Source organism: Phaethon aethereus (assembly GCF_964289735.1).
Source record: "Phaethon aethereus genome assembly, chromosome: 3".
NCBI classification, from domain to species: Eukaryota; Metazoa; Chordata; class Aves; order Phaethontiformes; family Phaethontidae; genus Phaethon; species Phaethon aethereus.
This window is the reverse complement of record NC_138576.1, coordinates 30,705,830-30,732,245: the sequence shown is the minus strand read 5'-3', so window position 1 is coordinate 30,732,245 and position 26,416 is coordinate 30,705,830. Positions and strand designations below refer to the sequence as shown.

General features: G+C 38.0%; 1 protein-coding gene across 1 annotated transcript in view; it reads left to right on the top strand.

Annotated features, from left to right (window-relative positions):
• The window catches only part of EYS (eyes shut homolog), a gene marked incomplete at both ends in the record, with an annotated part of 830,586 nt that overhangs the window by 562,559 nt on the left and 241,611 nt on the right, over positions 1-26,416 (top strand). Inside the window, one exon of the mRNA XM_081998016.1 lies at positions 110-222. Coding sequence (XP_081854142.1) covers positions 110-222 — 113 coding nt within the window. The remainder of the gene's footprint in view (positions 1-109; positions 223-26,416) is intronic.

Sequence of the window (26,416 nt, the reverse complement as noted above, 5' to 3'; positions counted from 1 at the left end):
TTCAGGAGTAGGGTTAAAGTATGTTACAAATCTTTTACAGAAACGTAATTATTTTAAAACTCATCACAATGACAACAAGTAAAAGAACTGTGCATTTTCTCCTTTGTAGGTACCTGGACCTGTCTACAATTTCACTGGCTGTATACAAGTCATAGAAATCAATGATGTGGGACCTTTCAACTTCTCTAATGCTGTGGGAAGACATAATGTTGACAATTGCAGGTAAACTACCATCTGTGCCTTTAAATCAGAAGAAACTGTTGATTTTGCTTTCTTCCTTAGATAAGGTGACTATTTTACATAATTTCAACAATGAATATGGATAAAAATTGATTATATAGGTTGTTATTGTGCTTTTTTTATGCTTCTGAAGCCTTTTCATTATGTAAGATGCTTTTTGCAGAGTAATCTTGACATCTTATTTAGAGTAAGTTTTCACCCACTGGATGCTGAAACATAGTATAATAAGCAAGATAACCTGCAACAAAATACAGGAGAGTGAGGTGGGGTGTTGTGCTGGTTGTATTGCTACTCACGGTTTTGGGATTTCCATTAATCTTGTAACAAATGCTAGTGACTTGCTACTATACTTAGTATATATGAGATTGTGAAAAATGCTGGAAAGCATTGCTTCAGAATATATAAAAACCCGTACTTGATTTCACTTTTGCATATTCACATTGCTGTTGGTCATGCATTGATTGAAATTAAAGGCTATACAGAGACAATGGGGTAGATTAGGATTATATTCTGGCATATAAATTGTCTGAACGTGGAAAAGTGGAAAACAAAAGAAAACAGAGGTGAATTGCATTTGTAGATCATTAACTCTTTCAGAAAAGAGTATGACTTTAGTCACAGCACATATGTCCTGTATCCCTGGAGAATTTTGCATAAGCCTTTTGACATATTACTTTAATTTTTTTTTCCTAAAATTTACAAAATAGCTTAATTAATGTTGTTGTGCTTATTTAAACAGTGTGTTAGAAAGCTAGTGGTGACTGACTAGATCTTTAATTAAGACCAGTGAGAACTGGACTCTGCGCTCACTTCTACTACTAGCCTCTTAATGAATTTACACACATCACACTCAAAGTTATGGAAGGAGTGTAAACATCAAACTTGTTATCTAATCCACCAGCTGCCTCAAGTCCTAGGCATCATAGCTTTTCCCAGTAAAACTTTGAACATACAGTTCAGCTTTTTACACCTGTAAAGATCTGCCACCATATTTATTTAGAAGAGCAGCTCAGTGTCATCTCCTTCTTCAAACATGACAAAGAAATAAATATTTGCATGCTTTCAGTTCCCCAAGGCATTTTGTTTGGAAGATGTTCTGTAAGTGCATTGTGGGTGTAAATCCTGCAGAAAATACAAAACTCTGTCCTCTGTTGTCACAAATCCCAGCTAAGAAAGAAGTAATGGCTCCACTCTTGCCTTTCTGCAGAGTTTTTTCCTAGCCAGAACTGAGGTCTCCTCCAAAATGGGGGCACATACTCTTGTCTGGTGAACTATGCCTCTGTGCAGAACAGAAATTCATGGAGATGGAAGTGAGTGAACAAATTACTTCATGCCTTTAATTCATGTATTAACTATTGAGAAGTTTATATAGCCATTCATTTAAGAATGAAGAGCCTTTCAAGAACGAAAAGACCAATGAGATCTGCTTTGATCAGTCTATGTATGTAACATACAGAGGGATATAGACATGAAGAATGTGGCTTATGAGTAAATTCAGCTTTGTCCCTTTTGAAACTTATTTTAGAATGCTATATTATCTATTATATTATAATCTATAGAGTTATATGCCAAGATTTATTGCATTTTATATTGATTCTGATAATTCCCTTCATAATTAGTGAATTAGCATAGAAATATGGCTGATACAGCATCATATAGATAGTAAAGATTCCTTTATTTGAATCAGAACTCAGTGATTATAGTCTAGGGCTGTTTCCTGCAAATACTTAACTGTGTATGCGTAACTGATTAGCTGAGTAAAATGCCATGATAGTTTGTATAGATGAACCTTGAAAATAGTCTTATACATGAAAGGATGTTGGAAGGTTCTATCCCAGACAAAATATTCCTTTTCCCTCCCTGCTTGTTCCAGAACACTGGAGATGAAGGATGAACACTTGGATCAGGATGGAGCCAGCTCTGTGTGGACTGCTTGGGGCTGGGCATCCAGATCCATCCTGATCCAAATCACAGCTATTCCTGTCTTTGAAAAGCTGGGAAACAGAATTGAAATTAGTCTGAATTTCCCTTGGTGGCATGGTTGTCCCATAGGAGTAGACTGCAGGGAAGCCTGACAAGCATTCTTCTTACTCATTCCCTGCCCCATGATGCATGAATTTTATATCTGCCCACACATGGCAGCTTGCATCATCCTTTGTGCTTCACTTTAGGTATAACTCACATGCACCCTGACTCTCACCAGTCCTTACATATAAATTCCGCTTCCCAGAAAGCATCTAGGAAGCCCAGCTGCCATTCTCTTTTTGTAAGACAAACTTCTTCAGGAAGAGACATTTGTTTTGAAAAGACAGGAGAAGGTACTTGAAGAAAGTTGCTTAAATAGGGTGATAATGGATTATATATGTTGCAAATATGAGTAGCTGGTGAATGCTAGAAGGCCTGGTGTACTTAACATTGTATTTGCAGAATTCATATGATCCTGTCGATGCAATAGTGCTGCGACTGGGGCTGCCTGGCAGTAACAGAGTACTCTGCAATGTGGCAGATGAAGCAATCCAATTTCTTCCTCTAAGAACGTCCCTGTATTTATCATCCACTGACATCAAGTATTTCTGTTCTTGCTGTTGTAATTCTTCTTTAATAGACCTTCTACCTATCATCACCTGCTTTTATATTTTAATCCTTTTGAATGCCCCTGCATTTGCATAATTAGCCGTACTCCAGTCTCATTCATTTACCCTGACGAGGTTTTTACTTCTTGGTGCACCGGAAGCATGGATTACTTCATTGTTGTGGTATAGAAGGTCAGCCAAAAGGAGATATGCAAAAACTTCTTAAATTGCATGGGTTTGTGAGTACATTTTAAGCTTATGAATTTTTAATGGGTTTGAAATTTACTCAAATGTGTTCTGCCATTTTTTTTAACTTGTTCTATTTGAATTTTAAAGTACCAAAACGATGAGCTAATATGTGCAAGGAATATAGAGAGCTTTCAAAAACAAATTTTAGATACAGTTCATTAACCTTTTCGAAACTATTGGCATCACTCCTTCAGCACAAGTCAGTACTTTTCATACGATATTATATACTCCGTGTTCCTTATCTCAAAGATTAATGCAATTTAAGTTACTGTTTAAAACTTTTTGAGAATTAAGAAATGTAAAAAATGAAGCCATGACATTAATCTCACTGGCATATGTATCTGATTCTCTGCTCTCTAAAATGCCCTAAATATATGGGGCAAGAATGCCATTTGTTCCTTTAGCATTCATATTTTGTAATGCAAATATCATAACTTCAAAGGAGGGAGAATTCTTTTAACTTCATAGAACTAAATGGGAGATGGGGGCAACATGGAAATTGTCTTCCATGTAATTTTGGAAGCAAGGGCTAAATTCTGCTTAAATTCAAGAGGATGACTGATAAAGTCAGCATTGGGCAATTGGATAAGACCAAAGACTTTAAAACTTGCAACGACCTTAAAACTTGCAATAATCCTGATTATTCTGAAAGATGCAGGATTTCTGTGCATGCTCAGAAGCACTGAGGTTTCAAGTATGAGGCTTTAACTCAGTTAATCTGTAAGGCCATGGCGCAGATCTTTCTGCTAATCACATGCATCACTTTTTAAGCTTGGAGTTCATAGATATGCTATAACACATGGTACCACAGGGAGGAGGGAACAGCTAGGAGGGATGTATTGCACTGAGGGCTCATCAGAGCTTCCTGCCGTAAGATGTAACCAAAGTGGAATAGGAAATGGCAGAATAATGGTATGGGCAAAAGAATGAATTTAAGCTTGACTCTCTGAGAGCAGATTTGCAGCCATAAAAGTCCTCTGAGCTATGCAGCTTTTGCTTTCAGGAAAGGTTATAATAGAATCGTATTAATTAGTAAAGGTCAACCTCCAATAGGTAGTTTTCTAGAATTATGCTAGACTATATACTTATCTAAATCTTGTCAAAGTTTATGTTAAGATTCTGTTTAAACTATTCCTGTCTCAGAGCTATAAATAGATGTGAAATTTTGCAAGAGATTATATAATGGCCAACAGTAGTAGTAGAGACAGTTGGAAATAAAGGGTCTCTGATGAGACCTGTTAAGAAATGAAATCGTTTTTATTTTTTCCTTCTTCTGAAGCAAGTAAGATACTTGCAATGTGTTAATGCAATATAAAGCTCCTGTAAGTGTTTCAGAAAATGTTACTGCACTGGATTTGCAGGAAAAATGACTATCACTTTCAGGTAGAGTTCATATGACAGATATAAATGAAGCTTTAAGTCCCAGTATTAAAAGCTGGTGTTTACTGCAGCTCACTTCTGTTTTAGTGTCTGGGCACTAGGATTGCTTTATATTCCTATAAGAGTTTACTGCATGAAGTGAATTCAAAGATTCTGAACACACACTCACATATACAAAATATATACATATACATACGCATGCACATATGCATACGCATATACATATATCTGTTCAAGCCATGATTTGTACATTTTTCTAAAAAATTCCTTACTGGGAGACAGAAAAATGCTGTTTGCTCTTTTCCTAAGAGGAGTCTTACTGATGAATGCAAATCTACAAGGCTGATTTGCACTCACAGGAGCTAATAAGCTGTGTTCTTCATTACTGCCCATTGGATAGATTTTTGGTTCATTTTTTAAAGATTTTATTTTGCTGTTAATTTATCTTAAGATTTTTTTTCCAGGCTGAAACTGAGCTTCATTTCAGAAAAGACTCTGATTGCTATTTGCATTTATGAAAGAAGCTCTTGAATGTGCATTACCCAGGTTCCATTCCATCAAGAGGACTTACGGGTTTCCTAATGCATGGCAGTTTTCTCAGGAGCTATGCAATACATTTTGGAGATCTCTACATGTTTTCAGTAAGCCCCCAGTTCCACTTGCCCCTCACTTATCCACTTTCCAACAAGCTCAAAATGCCTTTGCTTATGTGTGAGTACTCCCCTTTCCATTGTGTAGTTTTCTGTGATATTTTTACAAACATCCCAACAGACCACTACCACCTTTGTGAAGTTCAGTCTCCTGTGCAATTTCTCAGCATGTGTCTTCCTCTACGGAACTTCCTGCTTTTTGAGAATATTATAAAACATCACAACTCAGAGCATCTGACATCAGGCATCTGAGGTGTTTGATTTCTGTCTTTGGAATGAACTGCGTACTTTGAAAAGGGGAAAGTTGGGTGTGCTGAAAGTTATTTTTCAGCTGGTTGTGAAAGTCAAACACTTACCATTCCACACTTGGAAAAGGAAAAGTGCTTATGGTGGTGCATAGTGTATGTTAGAGTTCATCATAAGAGTCCATACAAGACTCAGGTAAGGTTAAACAAGTTTATTCATATGAACCCACCTGTGCTGAAAAACTTAAATTCAATCAAATGTACAAGCTGGCTCAAACTTGAAGGGGAAATCACAGAGGTCCACATTTAAGCTCTTCTGCCTACTTACATCTTAGATTATGAATAAATGCAAGATCCTATGAGAAGCATTGACCTTCTGTTATATGTGAAAGAGAGATTATTCAGACTTACATCTCAGCATAGGTAGTTATGTTCATATTTTTTCATTAACAGTTTGGAGTTATGTGCTTAATTCTGATACAGCAAAAGAAAAAAGAATACATAGTACTCAACACTGTAGAAGAAAATGATTTAATGAATGATACTGACATTACTTAGTTTTATTTATTTAACAGTTTTTTTGTGTTTTCTGTGGTTAACATAGAAATGGGACTAAATGTTTCTGAAGTACAGAACTGAAAATAAAGCTTCAGAAATATCATTCGTTTATAGTCACCATGTATATAATGCCTGGTATTAATAAAAATTCTGTGCAATTTGAACACAGAGAGTGATAACAAGCATTTATTCTTCTTTATGCATTTATTTGGTTAGTTTTTTCTCTCTCATCTATTGCTTTTGCTGGCTGATAACTTTCTTCTGTGTGTTTCTAATTGCCTCTTCCTCCTTTTCCAGTGACTGTGTTGCTTTTATATACTATCACCCTCTTTGCTTGATTTGCCCGTATTGATTTCCCTCATCTTTTAAAACATTTGTTTGCACTGTTTTCTTTTCCTTTGTGAGTTTTGCTGTCCCGTGCAATTTCCTTTCTGCTCTCAGTGTGTAGATGAATTCTGGGTATTTTTCTGGGTATATTTTCTTCCTCCTTTGGCATTCCTGTTCAGATGATGACTTTTCAATAATACAGACTTCAATGTTGAAAAAGAAAAAAAAAAAGTGACAGTTCTAATCATTCCTACTAACCTCAAAATCACTGTAAATTGTTGTGTAAGCCTTTAACTCTATCTTTTGAAGTATTCTGTGGAAATTGTTTGTGATGGATATTAGACAAATCTGTGTGTCATATATATCTGCAGGTGAGATAATATGCCTTTGTAACTACTATATTTCTCTCCCTATTTCTTGAAAAGGTTTCCTCTTAGCAGCATACCACAAAACTAACAGCAATCTTTCTTGGGGCAACTCTCTATTTCTAAAGGATTAATAATAATTTTTGGTGATGTTTATCTTGATGTTACTTACCCTTTTGTAACTTTAGGTGTGTGCATTATATCAACAGGGATTGTTTCTTGATTCTGTCAACAGAATTAAGAATTCAGTGGCAATCACTGTCTGTTAGCGTGTCTGTAATGAACAATTGTAATGAGATGTTGATTTCTGCTGGAATTGCCAGGTACTTGCATGGAAGTAATAAGACTTAAAGGATACCATGCTTTTTTTTCTTCTGTTTCTATCAAGGAGACATCTGCAATATATATGTCAATGTACTCATGCCAATGCTTAAGTCTGAGGCAGTGTGTTACTGCAAATAAATAATATCACAATTAAATGTTTTGGAAAACACTCTGACACAGTTGCACAGAAAGGAAATTTTGTTATGAATAAGACTCACAGTTTTTTTAATGAAATTGTCTTTCTACTACTATCCATATGTACCTGAATACATCAATGAGTACATCAGGCTGGATGGGGCTCTGAGCAACCTGCTCTAGTTGAAGATGTCCCTGTTCATTGAAGGGGGTTGTCCTAGATGAACGTAGAAGGTCTCTTTAAACCCAGAGTTTCTATGATTCTATAATACTTCATTATTTTATAACATATTTGTTTCACATGCTAAAGAAAAGGTTCCAGTGCTGGAGAAATGCTATTTTGCACTCATGTCACACCTTTGTATCTCTTTCAGTGCAGTTATATAATATTGAAAAATCTCTGGTTACTCATGATTCTTATTCTGTATGATTACTAAATTTATTACTGGAATTTATAAAGGTTCTTTCACACCAAATACTTAACCATTGAATATAAATTGATCCCTTTATACATCAGTAAAATAAAGTGCTAAGCTTCAATCAGAACGCTCATAGTATAGAACTGAATTTGTTACATAAATACTTTAGGAAGGAGAAATACATGTTAAAGACTTCTGTTGCAACAAAAAAAAATCTGTATCTATCTGCTTTGTCATCTTTACACTGAGTGGTAGATTCAAAGCCCCACAAACAACTGTGATTAGTTCTATCTGCTTTGTCATCTTTACACTGAGTGGTAGATTCAAAGCCCCACAAACAACTGTGATTGATTAGTGTATAAAGTTACTGTATCCATCCACAGCACATTCTTAAAACATGGAAATGGGAGAGATTGCACATCAAGTGCCTGTTCCGCAGACCATCGCAAGTTCTTGCGTAGGAGATAAGAGAGAGAGACAGAGCTCAGTGGACCAGCATGTGGTGGTTCAGAAATTCTGGGAGGCATTACAGGCTAAAGGACAACACAGTGAATTCTCCGTACTTGGAGCTTCTTCAGTGTCCAGAGTGATCAGAGTTAGAAGGCTGCCAAGATAGCATAAAAGCTTTTTTGCAGTCTTTCGACCTTTCTTACCTATGGATTATATGGTCATCTGACAGGTGGGGAGGTGTAGGATTCCAGTTGTATATTTTCAGCTCCAGCAAATAAGGACCCCTTTTTTGCTTTACATCAAAGATCGTGGTTCCAGGAACTCTGCAGATTGCCACAATATTTTGTGTTGCTCTAGGTTAAATGACAGCATTCATTACCTTCTGCCAAATTGCTTTGAGTATTTATACTTCCCTAGAAATTCTGTCATCCAAACAAGAACTGTGCTTCAACACGATTAGGTTTTGAAATGTAAAACCATGAAAAAAATTTGTATCAAGAAAATACAGTTTTAAGATTAATGAAAAAGACTTATTTTCTCATGAATGAATGTAATTTTTTCATTTCAGATTTCATCACAGCTTTCCCTAAAAATAAAAATATTATAAGCATGAAAATTGGTTTTTGCTAGAATTAAAAAGGATTAAGAACTAGAATTAAAAGAATTTTAAAAAAAGGCTTGGGTTGAGAACATCCCAACTTTCCTATAAAACTGGAGCAGATTCACAAAATAAAAACTAAATTTAAAGCCATTTTTCAAAGTTCTTAAAACTTCACTACATACATTTTTCACAGCATTAATAATATCATGTGGCATAGTCATTGGAATACTCTGTGGAAACTTTACCTTAATGATTAAGAAAAATTATCTTAGTGACACAAGACATCAAGTAGTATGGTTCAGTAGCTTCCTGAAATAATCATTTTGGCTTCTAGCCAGACAGGTATGTGAATAATAAAACCCTCTTCTTCCACTCTCTTAGAATAGAAAAAAAAAAATATTGATTTTGTTCTGCCCATATAAAACTTGCAGATGGGTGCATGGATGGTTTGACAGAATTCTGTTTTAAGAATATTTCCCTATATATCTAGTCTTAAATGTATTATGAGCAGTGGTTGGAAAAGCCAAGTATATAACAGGAGGTATTGTCTGAAAACAATTGAATAGTAAAACAAATTATCTTGTGTGCTTTCCTTAGTGGACTACAGTCACACTTAGCTTTAGTGCTAGCATTTGATGTTATTCCAATTACAGAAATCTAAAAATAGAGAATTTTTTTTTTTTAATGTACTCACAAATAATTAAACTTTGGAGCAGGTTTCCATGAATTCCAAGTCATGCACAGAGAATGCATTGTAATGGAGATGTAGTTGCCCTTGTTATTATACCAGACGGTATTGTAAACAGAGGCATATTGGATAGGATAAGTAAGAATGAGAGTCATACTGAAAGGAATAGTTTGCCTACTGGAAGCTTCAATCAGTATAATACTTTCTCTTTGAATTTTGTCACCTTTGAGATTCACTTTTGACTTTGATACAGAAGTAATAAGAAATCATAAGAGTTGCCTTCAACTGCTAACAGCCAGAATGTCAAGAGAAAAGTTTGGAAGTTCAGTTGTGTTCTGTCTAGCAGCTCTGGGCTGGCATCCATTCTGTGTCCTTCACTGTGTCAGTGAATAGACCACAGGGCTTTATGATTTATAAAGTATTTGTGTGTTTGTACAAATCTCATTTAACAAAGCTAAAAGTGAAACAATCAATAACATCACAAAACTTTGTATGTTTTTATAGAAAATAAAATCTATCACAAATAATATTCCACTTTTTTGAAAAATATGTTGAACATTTTTTACAATTGAAAATACGGTTTGAGCTTCTCTTTGGCAGAGCACTTTTAGTAACAACTGTCCATTTCAGATCTAAAAATTAATAAAGAATCCAAGTTTTAAAACCAGATTTTTTAATGATGTCCCTTATATTATTGATACCCAAAAGATGTCCATCGTAGTGATATCTATTGTGAACATATAAATCAATATTTGATATATTAATATGCAATTAACTTCATAAAAGGACATTACAATAAAATACAATTCCTCTAAAATTGTTCAAACATTGCAGGTTTATTATTATAAGAAAAGGAAAACCTGAAAAAGGAAATATGTACTAACTTTTTTGAAATTAATTTTGTACAAAACTTCATATTTGAAATTCTTCTTTAAACAGGTCAAACCCCAAAGCAAGAACAACGTCCTGAAGAGTTATTGTTATTTAATGTAGACAAGCAACTTAATATAAGCTTCTGGAGCAAAATAATAAATGTGATTTCTGTGTGTCTGAACAAGAAAGTAGGAAAACAATTTCATTTCTGTGTACACTATTGATTGTGATATTGTTTGTACTGTATTTCATGGTATACTGGTGTGCAGTGGAGCAGTACCTAAAAAGTACAAAAGAGGAAAGGTATAATTAAAAAAATCCTCAAAGAAATTGGTGATATTTTTTTAAAAAAAGGTATGCAGAAAGATACATTAGGAATTCAGTCTCTTCGTTTTTCTTCTAAAATATGACTGACCTGGTTGTAGTTGTATACAAAGATAGCATGTATGTTTTATGAGGAGAAACACTGGGCACGGAGATTTCTTTAGCTCAGCAGAGACCAGCATGTTAGAACCAATGGCTGAAAGCTGTAACCAGAACATCTGAATTGGTAATAAACCAAAAAAGCTGTAACAGTAACAATGACTATAATTGGTACAAACCATCAATTGAAGTGATGGCTTCTTCACGTATTGCTGTGTTAAAATTAGATCATGTGTTTTACTGGAAAGGATTCTCTAGACAACTATAAATTATTAGGCTTAGTACAGTTGTAACGGCAGGAAATCTGAAGATCTGAGATAAACCAGAAGAGATGAAACTCTGATGTAAGCTGCATTAAAAAAAAATTAAAAAAAAAAATTGTGCATAAAGGAATTAAAGAATAAGTAAGTGGTACTGAATGTAAAATAGATGATGCAGGCATGGTTGCATGTCTACCATATGGTGCTGAGTGAGAAATTGTCATACATTCTTATTATCAGGAAATCTCTACGTCTTAGATGCCATCATACTTAGGTCCTAAAATAGAAAATATTAAATAAACTGATAAAACATACAATTATTTCTTAAAATATATAATTAATTCTTACCATAATGCATTCTTACTTAAATGAGTCTGTGAATCAGATAGTATCTGTATTGGCTGGTTAATATATAAACAAGTTATTATCAATACACAGTAAATGGGCTTCTCTGGGGAGCCGATAAGCAAAATATTATTTTCTACAGGGAATGGGGATTGTTTGTTTAAGGGTGTAATATTAAGCAATGCAGTACTAGAGAGATATATCACCCTTCAAGGGACCTTGGTTATAAAGTTAAGAAAACAGTCTTATCCCTACAACTACTTGATTGCAGCAGAAAAACAAATATATTTACCAGTAAAAGAAACATTAATTCCCCTCCAAAATTCATATAAATATTTTACAATTACCTAATTTCTCAAAATCTAAATTGATTATAAATAGTTTATGTGTTTTTTCTGTATCTGTAACTTACAGGACTGTTTAATCATCCTGTCTGACTCTTGCTCTGCAGTACTGTAGATACACAGTGCATCAGTGCCCCCTGCAGCCTTGAAACACTAGTATAACTTTTTAAAACACTTGATCTTTGTTGAAGTAACTATTGAGAAAAAGAACAGCATTACATCCTGTTGTATCCTTTCCTTTTTCCTCCCTCCTTCTTTAAAAGTGAAATCACAGCTCTTGGATAAAGAGAAAATGCTTCAGAAAATTAACCTACAAAACAAGAAGAGATTAATATATTTGTGAGAATAAAAAATCTTTTTTTTTCCTTCCAAAAAACTGGCATATGAAAAGCAGAAAACAGAAGCATAAGCAATTCAGAATATACATACAAACTTTAAAATAAATAGTTACAAAAAGAAAATCTGGCTCTTGCAAGATCAAATTCTGTAATGTGTAGAATGTTCAGAGTATACAGAAATCACTGCTTCATCTGTGCAAAACTGCAGTAGGTATTCGTGCATATTTTTGACAATTCACTCAAAATCACACATATAATATAAAGATAAGTTTGGCGGGGTTGTCCTCTCCTTCAGCTCCTACTCACATCTTTTTCAAGTCACTGGTAAATTTCTAAGAACAATATTAGTTACAGGTTTGAGGATTTCTTTTGAAGCTTTGAAGTTTAAAGGAAGCAGTGGTTGGCCATAACAATAGTAGAAACCTTAATTAATTTATCTAGATATGGGGAGAAGGAAAGATTTCAGCTCATAAATGCCTGAGCTGTTAAAATTTCAAGCAGTGTCCAAAAGAGGCCAGGAACATAAATGAGTTGTACTTCAAAAAAACACCTGTCTCTATGCTGTGCAAGAACTTGTTGAGATGTACATGCTCCAGACCAGCTTTCTGAAGCCAGATTTCCCCGTTTTTCCTCTCTCCACCCACTCTGAAATAAAGAGGCAGATAGGAGAAAAAGATGCAGGACTGCTAGTACTCATACAAGGTCCTAGTTGACATAAAAGTGTGAGTTGGCATTTCTTAACTGTCAAAAAAATTCCTTATTTAAATAAGATGTAATATAAAATTTTTACATCTGTAAGGAGCAAGGCTGAAGGTCAAATGACATTAGCCAATTGAAAATGTTATAATTTCTTGGAACTAATGCCTAACATATTTCACCGATGTTATAAAATTGAGTAAGTATTGAATGAAAATGAAGGGAAGTGATTAGATCTCTTCAGTTTCTGGGCACTATAAACACAAGTATGACATCAATAACTGGCTTCCAGCATTTAATAATTATAAAATCCATTTCATAAACCAAAAGATATAAAATACTCTTGACTAAGTTAAAGTATATGAAAGAAATTCACCAGAGTTCAGAACTCTTAAGTGTCAAGATGGTTCAAGTTGCAAGTGAGATTAATTTTATTTACAGTAAATATTTTTTTCCTTCAGAATTAATTACTAATATAAACAGAGTAAGGTAAGTTCTCTAATTTGGGAATGTGGCCATCTAATTAAGCCTTTGTCAAGTTTTCATCAAATTTACTAATTGAAGGGACTTATTATTTTGTACTAAAAAAGGTATATTTGTACCTCCTAAACCCTGCTAAGCCCTTTGCTAATGGCAAAGCACAATCTACTTGCTGTGGATTTATTTTCATCATTTAAAACAAAAGGTTAGATGTTTTGAATCTAGAATTCTAAATGAATTGTCTGAATTTTTCACAAGGAAAGGAAGAAAGTAAATTTAAAGAAAATTAAGTAAGAAAGTAAGCACAACAAAGTAATCTCTCGTTTAATCTCCTGATTGTGTTCAGATTATAGCTTTCATAAAAAGCTAGTTTTGTTGATATGATGATGTCATGGTTTAGCCCCAGCTGGCAACTAAGCCCCACGCAGCTGCTCACTCACTCCTCCATGGTGGCAGAGAGGAGAGAATCAGAAAGGTAAAAGTGAAAAAACTCATGGGTTGAGATAAAGACAGTTTAACAGGGAAAGCAAAAGCCGCGCACGCAAGCAGAGCAAAACAAGGAATTCATTCACCCCTCCCCATGGGCAGGCAGGTGTTCAGCCATCTCCAGGGAAGCAGGGCTCCATCACACGTAATGGTTTTATCAGGAAAACAGATGCCATCACTCCGAACGTCCCTCCACTCCTTTGTTCTTCTTCGTCCCAGCTTTATATACTGATGTCATATGGTATGGAATATCCCTTTGGCCAGCCTGGGTCAGCTGTCCTGGCTGTGTCCCCTCCCAGCTCCCCGTGCACCCCCAGCCTGCTCACTGGCAGCCCAGCACGAGGAGCTGGACTGTCCTTGACTGCTCAGCAACAACCCAAAACATCAGCACATTATCAACATTTGCTCATCCCAAATCCAAACCATAGCCTCACACTGGCTTCTGTGAAGAAAATTAACTCTAGCCCAGCTGAAAACAGGACGGATGATGAGGATTTGGCCGATATCCTTAAATTTGACCTGCTTTGAGATAATGACTCCATTAAATCGCTAATATTGATGCTTTAAATATATGTGCTCTTCATGACTTAAAGTTACTGAAGAAAGAATGGTGGAAAAATACAGTGTAATTTGAAGGTAACAATGAGAAGTATTCACTCACTCTGTCATTGAGTATATTTTCCCAGTTTTGTCTCACGTTTCTCTTTGTCTCTTGCTTTCAAACTTGTTTTGCAGCTGGAAAGATCAATGACTTTTGGCAACTGTATTGCCTAGTCCCAAATCATAACCAGGAACTTACACCTCCAATGACATAGCATTTAGGTTCCAGTAGTGTTTAAGGTAACCAAATGCTCTTAGGTTCAATAGACTTATTCAAGTGTTACTCTCAAACAGATTGACCACCTGATAATTTCAATATAATGTGCTTTCACTGTAAGATGTTCTCTGCCTCCCTATGATCTTGCCATGCCACAGCCTTTGAGCTGATAAGAAGATGCGAGGGTATGAATAATCTATTTTTAGCATTTTTCTGTTAAGTAATGCCAGTTGAGAAAAGGCAGCCCCTTAATTATTCCTAGTCCTAACCAAAATTGAAGTTCAGTGCAGCACAGTGGCATGTTGTTCTTCTGCTGCATTTGATCTTGATTCCTGTGCAGACAGTTTTGAGTAGTGTTCTGCAAGTTGAAAGGTGTCGTGGTTTAGCCCCAGCCGGCAACTAAGCACCACGCAGCCGCTCGCTCACTCTCCCTCCCACAGCGGGACGGGGGAGAGAATTAGGAAAAACCTCGTGGGTTGAGATAAACACGGTTTAATAGGACAGAAAGAAAGAAGGGAACAATAATGATAATACCAACAAAGGAATGTATAAGAACAAGTGATGCCCAATACAGAAATTGCTCACCACCCCGTGATCGACAGCCCGTCCCCGAGCAGCGATTTCCGCCCCCCCGGCCAACTCCAGTTTATGTACTGGGCATGACGTCGTATGGTAGGGAATATCTCTTTGGCCAGTCTGGGTCAGCTGTCCCGGCTGTGTCCCCTCCCAGCTCCCCGTGCACCCCCAGCCTGCTCGCTGGCAGGCCAGCACAAGAAGCTGGACTGTCCTTGACGGCTCAGCAACAACCCAAAACATCAGCACATTATCAACAGTTCCTCATCCCAAATCCAAAACACAGTCTCACACTAGCTTCTGTGAGGAGAACCAGCTCTATCCTGGCTGAAACCAGGACAAAAGGAAAGACAGAAATCCACTGACAAGGCATCTGGAGTTTCCTCTCCTTATTTCTTGTTCGTGAATTGTTTTGCTTTTCTTCCAGTTGTTCACACTAATAATAAAACTTTTCAGATGCCGTCTTGATAATGTTGCCTGTTACTATCTCTCCATGTTTTAAGATTTTGCTAAACCAGACTCACGTTCTCTTCCTAATGTTAAAAGTCGTATCAGTTTCTTCATTGCAAACTTAAATTGCTTAAAGGTTTAGAAAAATCGCATTAGGTCGTAACAGGGTAAAGTGAGCTCTATCCTTTGCTGTAAAGGTATGCGATTCATAGAGAATGCATTTAGCAGATGTTTTGAATACCTGAAAATGGTTTGGGATGATTTTCAGTTATATTATCAAAACATGCATGATTTGAAGCGTGGCACAGTGAGTAGAAGTTGGAATTTTTCCTCATTCATCAGAGTTAATTTGTTCAGTTCCATCTGTAGTCAATGGAGAAATATCTGTCCACCTGTCTTACAATGGGATGAACTGGAGATGCCTCTCTCTGCATATAGGTCATCTCCATGGAGGAACAAGGTGATCTGCTCAGGCAGGTTTCCAAACCCTTACGGAGATAATTGTTTGACAAAGTGAATACTGTCCTAAGAGTTTTATGGGCAGATGAAATTTCTTCAAATAGTTAGGAGGGAAAAGGCTATTTTGGGTGGTATTTTGATGCCTTGGAGAATTTGTAATTGAAAAGAGATTGAAAACGAGGTCATAAGTATTGAACATGTTAATTACTTTGTTATTGATTGTTCTTGTTGCTGCTGTCATTGTCATTGTTACACTATTTGTTCACTCTCAAGTAAAGTGAGAGTGCTCGCTACAAAAACATATTGTGGACAAAATTCAAATCATTTTCCAATTCTAAAAAAAGAAAAATATTCCATACTCCAGCATTTCATAACTTTCCTTTAGGAAAATCCCATTAATAAGAACATAACTTTGTTTAGTATACCCTTATGGACATTTCATGCTAATAAGAGAAAGAAGGAAAAGACATCTACCAGCATTGCTTCTTACGTTAGGACACGCTAAAATATGATACCGCTTTAGGGAAAAAAAAAAGTAAACAATAGGAGGCAGCAGATAATTGTGCACACACACAAATATCCAAAATTGAACTTTTGAATTCTCGATCAGAAGCCTCCTACTTGATAGCTGCAATCAGTATGAGGTGGTTGTAAATTCTGATAATGTTTGGACCAAACAAAAGTAGCATACCCATTTAATAAGGAGACGTGAGATAAAAGCACCATTGACGTGAGATAAAAGCACCATTTAGGAGACTGAGTTCTCACATTGTGCTTCTGCACAGAGAGACTATTTTGATTGGGAAAACGAGTGCTGGCGTTCTGGAGAGAAAAGTTAGCGCTGAAAAATAAGAGCTCCTGAAAGAAAGATGTGGTCTCGGACAAAAGAAGGGGGCCAGGAAAGAAGGAGGTGAACATCCAGGCTGGAGGAAAGATCCTGAAGTGAGGGAAAGGTACTGAAGATGAGACAGATGCATGGAGATGAATACCAGGGGATGTATAGGGACCGTGGCTGGTAACAGTCAAGACCAGTTACTACAAGCAGCGTCTCAGTGTGAATCAACATGACTTTCCACTCAAGTTTCCCAGGCCAGCAGCAACCCCCCTGCTGGGAAGGAAAGTGGAGACCTGGTGAACATGAAGGGCAGGGGGTGGAGTGAGGGCATGAGGGAGTGTGTGAAATAATCAATCAGCATAAAAGCTCTAATCTTGTTGGTTCTTAAGTAAACCCCAGTACTCAGATCCACTATGGGCTGTTGTTTACTCTCTCATCTGTGACGCATGCTTTATTGACTGTAAAATCATTTTTTCCTCATAGAAAAATTGTACATAAAGGCCTATGATTTCAGTTCCTAATCTGTTACCTTGTAAAGTAGTATTTAGAAAGTTTTCAGAAGTATTTTTTTTACTCTCTCTGTTAATATCACAAGGATTTTTTGATCTGTCATATTTACAACATTCTTTCTTATGCACTCAATAAGAATGCAGTAATATTTTAATTAAATGCCAGAGTACTGATGAATAAATGATGTTTCTGTTTATGCATGCCAGCCATTCTCCAGCTTTAAGATATAATTAGAAATTAAGTCTGGAAGAACAACTAGATAATACATAACAGTACTCTACGTTTTTAACTCTTTCTGTATTAATAATTTTTACATGTCTCTCTCATCTTGCTTGTAGGCCAGCTCTCATGGCAATTTCAATAGTATGTGATACAGAGTGCCTTTTTATATTCCCATCTCTCTCCAGTCACAGAGTCTTTGAATAGCAAAATTCTTTTTATCCAGCAATCTTAATGTTTATAAAGCAATGTCGACCTTCCCTACTTCTATTATGTAGACAAGAACTATTTTCAGCACATGGGAAAACAAATGCAAGAAGACATTAAGGACTCTGTCTGTGAAAATCATTTAGCTGCCTAAACTATTCTTACGTGAGGCACCTAAAAACAAAATATGTACTCTCAGAACTGCATTTTATCTGTAATGTAATCAGGGTTCAATGAAGTTCCAGCCTGCCAAAGTGTGCCTTTCCGTGCATTTCTGGAAGCATCTTGATTTGCTTAAGAGTCCCCCTCACTCCTGCTAGGGTCTGAGAATGCTGCTACTCGTCCTCCATAAGTCTTTCTCACGGAGGGCAAGATCTACTAGGCATGCCCAGATGAAATTGAGATGATGCTGTACAAGAAATACCCAATGGTGGTACATATCTCCTTTCCCTTTTTATTTTTTAGATCAATAGTAAGAGCGCTCTTTTGGTTTATCAGATATGTGACTTCAGTTGTTTTCTCAGATTGATGGAATTATAAACTTGAGAGTCTGCTACCAGAAGTGATGTAAGAACTCCCCAAACCAGTCCCTTGGTCCGTTCTGTCCCGTGTGGAACAAGCATTCACTGGGTTGAGTGGAGATAGGAAAAGTGTTCACATGTGGTTCCCCATGCCTTAGGTTAGAATATTCATCTGAGTACAGACTTGGATTTTTCTACTGTATCAATTGTTTTTTTAATATACCTCTTGAAGCACTAAATTTTCTTTCTTGGCGAGGCAGGGCTCTAGCCATCTGGAGAATCTTCAGTGTGGGCAAAGACCAAAGATCTGGCCACTACAGTCCCAAGAATTACAGTGCGGAAGTCTTGCCTGAGATTAATTATTACTTAGGAATGCAGTTGCATATTCAGGGTCTAGAAGTGATTCTCCTTTATGCTTCACAGGCACATTGTGCAGTAATATGCTGTAGGTAGCTCTTCCATTTTGGAGTCTAAATTATGGGTGTCATCACAGAGGTGGAAGAATGTCTTTAACCCTTGAAGCTAGATAGAAGCTTTGGTAAACAGTAGTGACTCCATTCTGGAATTGTGATTTTTTAGATAGCTCTCACACCATCTCTGTTACAGGAACTCAGTTTACTCAGTACAATTTACCCAGCCATTTTGGACTAGGACAGAATGGTTATATTCTAATCTTACAGAGGTGTTTCAGAAGGACAAGTACAGTGCCATGTTAAAAAAAAAAAAAACATTTCTGATCTCCTGAGAGAAGTTTCAAGGTGGCAATGAAAGTATTTTTTCCATTCAAAATCACTACTTTCAAGAGACAAAGCAGTTGCATAAATCAACAAAAAGATGCAGTACTCGGGCATTCCAAGTGCTGTTTTTCTAAACAGCAGCTAAGATGAAACTGGAAAGAGATTTTCTAACTGTGACTATTGACTGAAAGTAAAACAGCAAGCTGAATTTCAGATAGATTTGAGATTTGCTTAAACTTCAGAAAGTTTAAGATTTGCACATTGGTCCACTCAGTGCTCCGTAGTTTTGATAGCTCTCATTTTTTTGCGTTTAGTGTTTGGATGATAGAAAGTTGAGGGGCTTAAAAGGGAGGATGGGGAAGGCTATGAAGCACCAAAACCAAGCCAAAGTAAACTGTGAACAGCTGAGAGATTCAGTGCTCTCTCACTTCTGCAAGCAAGCCAAGTAAAAAGAGGACTGGATTTGGTACAGAAATTCAGTTCCAGAAAAACCATTATTTGTCATGTCCTAAACTTAGAGACTAAAAGGTTTTTTTTTTCAAATATCATCTAAGGAAGACTCGTTTAATGTCTTGTTTAGGAAGGCTTTTCCTATTTCACTTTCAGCATTAAGTATTGTTGCTGCAAATTCTGTGTCACATTAACTTATTTATCTGTAGGAATCTACATGCTTTAAAGCAAACAAAACAGGAGTATGCTTCTTAATATGTGTATTTCCTTTTTTTCCTTTCCTCTTTCACCTCTCTTTCCATACCTGACATTTCTTCCTGTATCTCACACTGCTATGTATCCTGGAGTTCATGGTTTTTTCTTTGGATTTGTAATCCAAGCTTTCATAAACTTCATTACATCTGTTAATTGCATTCTCACATCCTCAGCTGTATTGTATATCGAATATATTATTTGCATTGCTAAGAGTTTGCACCATTAAATGAGATGCTGTGTGTGCAAAAGCAGTTGCAAATGATGTTATACCAACTGCGAATTTTTAAATGGAAAGCTGCAACTACAGTATCACTGAGTTCTGCTACCAAATGTTGTGCCTAGTAGGAGGGAGAAGCTGGGCTCATAGCCTGGAACATACATTGAGAATTGAATTTTTTAATGAGATATGCCTGATCATAAGTCATCTCTATCAGGAAAACAGACACCTGACCCTTCCAAATCAAACAAAGACTGGGATGGGTGAGGAAATAAGATTCAGATATAAACTGCTGAACAAAAATAATCCCTCCCTGGTAATCTCTTAAATTGTTTTCTCAATTATTGCGTCAAGTGATTTAAGTGGTTTCTCCAGCAGGATAAGTGCACAGATACACTGTTCTGCAGATTCATTGAAATCAGTGAAATGCCATTTAAAATATTCTTCTTGACATGGCTGTGAACAGTGAAATAAACAGCCTGTAAAAGGCTTTGTTCATTCTCAACAAATTGCATGCAAGGTGCTAGTTTTTTATGCCTGTTTAAACCAACATTTCCATGAAGTGTAGTTGTTTTCAGTTTCATAAGGTTTTGAAATTATATTCTACCGTGGATGCTAATGCCCTTGAAAAATCTTTCTTTTGGCTCCAAAATGTAAAACATTTGCTTAAAATAATGTTCTGTCACAACCTAAGAAAAATGGCATGTACACACTTCTCCACCAAAGAAAATTGCAAATAAAAGCAGTTGCTTCCCAGCACAAATTACTTTATTGACAAGCTAAAAATACAAACTTCCTTATCACACTCATATCAGATAAGGCTAAATCCATTACTCCAGTAATAAAATGTTAAGTGCGTAAGTACCAGAAGATACGGGCAGTGGAGATGTTATCGTATCAATGGGACTCCTGTGCCGTTGCATGTCTTGTCAGCCTGCTTCAGGAAAAATGTCAGAGTACTTTTGCAGACATGGCTGCCAGCAACCTGATAATGAATTACTTCGGGGCCAAGTCTGCTCTCTTTGCACATCTCAGTGTGGAGTCCATTATACAGACAGATCACCCCTGTGGGGAGAAAAAAAAAAAGTGGGTTTTCTTATATTTAGGTGGAATTTCTTGCATTTCAGTGGGTGTCCATTGCCACACGTCCTTTCACTGGCCACCAGCAAGAAGAGTCTGGCTCCATCTTTACCCGTCCCTCTGCTTAAATTTGTGTTGACAAATTGACAAGACCCCCCGGAGCCTTCTCTCCTCCGGCTGAAGAGCCCCAGCTCTCAGCCCCAGTCGCTGGCCCCAGCACAGGGGTTAAGCTCATGACACCCAGCTCAGCCCCGGCGAGGCTGAGCCCCTGCCCTGCCCGGCCAGGGCGCAGCCAGGGCTTCCCAGATGTTCTGTTACCTTCTTAATCCACAGTGCCTCTAACTCCACACACTGGCGGTTTCGGGCTCTTTCTGAAAAGAGAAGGAGAGCACAGGGGAGCGGGAAGCATGGTTGGGTTAGGCTTTATGTGCTTTTGTTTTAACAACATAACATTGAATATTTTCCCTGCGCACTATATCCCTGCCATTCGGTTGTTCTACATCTCCTTGAGTGGCAAAAAATGTAATATAAAACAAACAGAACTTCAAATTGCGCTAACATCTATTTTTAGACAAGCATTTCAAACTTACATGCACTCAGCTATGAAACACAAGGTTACAGGCCTCTAAAACTCAGCTGTTTGAACTCATTTTAAGATTAAAAACAATGTGTTGATGCTTGCAGCAAGGTAGAAGATCTTTGTGTGCATCGACCTGAGAGGCAGTGACAGGCTGGGAAACTGAAAAGAAAAAAAAAAAACACAGAAAATTGTGATCTTGTTGTGTAGTATCAGTGAATCAAGTTCTTCCTGATTTATTGTTGTTACACTGTCAAAACTTCTAACTCCTCAATTGCTAAATTACTTTAAACACTTCCCAGCTCTTTATTCAAATAAATTTTTTAGTTAATCTGCGTTGAGCCAAGGTCATTACTTATTCACAGCAGCAGCTGAATGGCTTGTGAGCGCGGCGGCAGATGTTTGCCTCGCTAACCAGCCCGGGCAGATTCTTCTCCGCTTTTGTAGTAAGGCAGCGAGCTGCAGGGCGCCTGGCAGCCGTGCTGGCACCTCGGCAGTCAGGCACCATCGAGAAGCAAAACATCCAGAACAGCACTGCAAAGGCTGACACCCCGCAAAAGACTAGCAAATGAAGCAGGGAGAAATCAACCTGCCGAGGAGCTTTCCTTTCTTTCTTCCTTCCCCATGGATTAGAATGTCAACCAAAAAATGAAGGGAGGCTGAATTACTTGCGCTCCTGAAGTTTCATTTGAAGCACACTCCTGTGATTCTGTTTTAGAGAAAAAACAGTAGCTTCCCATCAGAAAGGGGATGTGAAACTTCCACAGCTGGAAATCAGTGCTTCCAGTGGACACAAGAACGCATAATTTGCCAGTCAGGCAGATATCCCTCTCATTCAGCATTTTACCCCCGACAGTAGCTGTGAGCAGATTCAGAAGAATAAATTTTGCAGTGGTCATCTATAGGATTATCTGTCATTAGAGAAATGGTCTTTCTAATAGCTAGTAGTGAGAGCTTAGTTTATACCCTGATTCTTCCCCAAGTTTTATTTAGTTTTTGTTGCCCTTTTTTTTCAGAACGAACAAAAAAATCAACCCCAAATCCCAGTAACACGTCCCAGTAAATTTCTCCTGTAAATGTCTGATTCTTTATGTAAGCCTACTATTAGTTAGAGTTTCTGAAACATTTAGTTTGTGTTTGGGGAGAAAATGAAGTTTTTAATTTTTTTTTTAATCAGTGACTATAATCTCAGCAGCAGGTGACTAGGCATTTTTAATTTGCTGTGCTAGCCTGGTAGAAGATAACACACATGTTAGTGCTCTCTTAATGCTGCTCTGAGTGGAACAGCCCATACGAAGATCATGTTAGTTATTTTCCTTAGGAGAAAAGGATGGTTATAAACCCAGCAATTTATTTGTTGTAATTCTATTCATAGAAATGGAAATGTTATTATTCTATTCATGTAACTAGAAATAAACAGGAAGTCACTTATTTTCTTAAAATTCCAAGCCTCTTATCAGCAAGTCCTCAGCCTCCAAAATCTTTTAGGGATTTGTTTTCAGCTTTCTTGTTCTCTGCTATCTTTTTGGATGCTTTTCTCTCATATAAAGTGGATAGCTTTTAACTGCCTTGAAATCCCTGTGTCCTCATTTCTAACCACCATAGTGTGTGTGTTTTGGCTATCTTATATTTTGAATGCGGTCTGAGTCCCTGCTTCACTATCCCCTTCTAATTCTTCCCTTATGATTATTGCTCTGTGCATCTCCTGTTTGCTGTTACGTAAGACGGGTGTCCCTGTTGTTCTTTCCCAGGCTCCACTCCTTTCTCAATTGTTGTGTCTTTCTCTGGGTCCCTGTAGGTATTTACAATGTCCTGAATTATTGCTATCCTTCCTCTGTCCAGCTGCTTTTCCTTCCTACCTGCCTCTCCGCATGTATCATTGTTTTTGTACAAGTGCTGTATTGATAATTCAGAGTACCAATTTTTCAATAGTGCGTTTTAAACATAATTACTTGGGATCATAGAATCACAGTCTTTGGGTTGGAAGGGATCTTTAAAGGTTATCTGGTCCGATGCCCATGCGTTATATTGTTTTCCTTCAGATTATTATGAAGTTTGTTGGTACTTTCTAAAACACGGATTCCAAAAAGTAAATTATTAAAATAATTTTTTGAGATTGTCCTGAGTAAACGGAATATATAAAAAATTTGGAAGCTAGATTTGAGACAAATGCCTGGAGTGGTGAATGCAAAGTGACACTGAAGGTGTCCTATCACACCAGTATCTCCCCATCCATCTTGCTTCTGCAGACACACTCTATTCTCATGATGCATCATCCCTTTCAAATGTTTCTTTTTAAGACATACTCCAACCTCTACGAGATGGTGAAGCAGAAGTTTTTGCTTCTACAAAAGCAGGTGACAAGAAGAGAGGCGAGGGTGCAGCAGGGGCCAATATATGATTTTTTAAATTATGTTTTTTACGAAGCGGGTTTATACCACCATTTTCACCAGAATAAGTAAGAATTTGGCTGCTGATGTTTAACACATTGCCAATATGCTGATTTTCACTAGCTGTGATGCCTAAAAACCATTGTATGAAGTATTTAATTTCTATTATTTGCTATGGGGTTTTTTGGCCAAAATGTTAGTGACATTTCAGTTCAACCTAGTCTTCCTTTCTCTAATGATTTTTTTATTTTTGCACAACATTAAGACATAAGAGGAATATTCAGAAATATTAAATTGCCAATGAAATAAAAATAGTAAGGTATTTTATTAGATTACTGGTGCCAAATTTCAGAATTAGAAATGGCTCTCTGGAGAAAAAGTAGGACCTCTTGAACTTCATAAAATGAAAGAAAAATGCCTATCTAATGTGAAGAATGCCTGTCTAATGTAAAATTTAGTGAAAACTATTTTTTTTAATTGTGCAAGCTTATTAAATAGACATGAATCTTCTTGTGAATTGATGCTTTTTGTTTTTCCCTCATCATAGTAATTTGTGTGATGCACATAAGTTTTTCTGGTTGGTAAACCGGTAGCTTTAAATTTGTATGGTTTGAGTGAGTCACAGGTTTGGCTCTCTGGGTAAAACAAAAAGCAATAATAAACAGAGCTGATAACTGGGACAAACAAGTGGTATTGCTAACTAATTTCTAACAACTTTGAGGTAGGAAATAATTAAAAAGGAGGCAACTGAATCACAGAATCACAGAATCACAGAATCACTAGGTTGGAAAGGACCTTTAAGATCATCAAGTCCAACCATTAATCCAGCACCACCATGTCCCCTAAACCATGTCCTGAAGCGCCACATCCACACGTTTTTTGAACACTTCCAGAGATGGCGACTCCACCACCTCCCTGGGCAACCTGTTCCAATGCCTGACCACCCTCTCGGTGAAGAAATTTTTCCTAATATCCAACATAAACCTCCCGTGGCGCAACTTGAGGCCATTTCCTCTTATCCTATCACTAGTTACTTGGGAGAAGAGACCAACACCCTCATCGCCACAACCCCCTTTCAGGTAGTTGTAGAGAGCGATAAAGTCTCCTCTCAGCCTCCTCTTCTCCAGACTGAACAACCCCAGTTCCCTCAGCCACTCCTCAGAAGACTTGTGCTCCAGACCCCTCACCAGCTTCGTTGCCCTTCTCTGGACACGCTCCAGCACCTCAACATCCTTCTTGTAGTGAGGGGCCCAAAACTGAACACAGTATTCAAGGTGCGGCCTCACCAGTGCCGAGTACAGGGGCACAATCACTTCCCTACTCCTGCTGGCCACACTATTCCTGATACAGGCCAGGACGCTGTTGGCCTTCTTGGCCACCTGGGCACACTGCCGGCTCATATTCAGCCGGCTGTCAACCAGCACTCCCAGGTCCCTTTCCGCCGGGCTGCTCTCCAGCCACTCCTCCCCAAGCCTGTAGCGTTGCATGGGGGTGTTGTGGCCAAAGTGCAGGACCCTGCACTTGGCCTTATTAAACCTCATACAGTTGAACTCTGCCCATCGATCCAGCCTGTCCAGATCCCTCTGCAGAGCCCTCCTACCCTCCAGCAGATCAACAGTCCCACCCAACTTGGTGTCATCTGCAAACTTACTGAGGGAGCACTCGATTCCCTCATCCAGATCATCAATAAAAATATTGAACAAGACCAGCCCCAGAACCGAGCCCTGGGGAACACCACTCGTGACCGGCTGCCAGCCGGATTTAACGCCGTTCACCACAACTCTCTGGGCTCGGCCATCCAGCCAGTTCCTCACCCAGCGAAGAGTAAACCTGTCTAAGCCACGAGCCCCCAGTTTCTCCAGGAGAATGCTGTGGGAGACGCTGTCAAAGGCTTTACTAAAGTCCAGGTAGACAACGTCCACAGTCTTTCCCTCATCCACTAGGCGGGTCACCTGGTCATAGAAGGAGATCAGGTTGGTAAAGCAGGACCTGCCTTTCATGAACCCATGCTGGCTGGGCCTGATCCCTTGGTTGTCCTGCACATGTCCTGTGAGCACTCTCAAGACCAACCGCTCCATAATCTTCCCCGGTACAGAGGTCAGGCTGACAGGCCTGTAGTTCCCAGGATCCTCCTTCCGGCCTTTCTTGTAGATGGGCGTCACATTGGCAAGCCTCCAGTCTTCTGGGACCTCCCCTGTTAACCAGGATTGCTGATAAATGATGGAGAGTGACTTGGCAAGCTCCTCCGCCAGCTCTCTCAGTACTCTCGGGTGGATCTCATCAGGCCCCATAGACTTGTGGGTTTCCACGTGGTTTAGCATAACATATGTCCTGGTTTCAGAGTTAGTTTTCTTCAGAGAAGCCAGTGTGAGTCTATGGTTTGGATTTGGGATGAGAAAATGTTGATAAGGTGCTGATGTTTTGGGTTGTTGCTGAGCAGTCAAGGACAGTCCAGCTTCTCCTGCTGGGCTGCCAGCGAGCAGGCTGGGGGTGCACGGGGAGCTGGGAGGGGACACAGCCGGGACATCTGACCCAGGCTGGCCAAAGAGATATTCCATATTGTATGACAACATGCTCAGTATATAAAGATGGGACGAAGAAGGAGGAAGGGGTGTAGGCACGTTCGAAGTTATGGTGTTTGTCTTCCTAATAAAACCATTACGTGTGCTG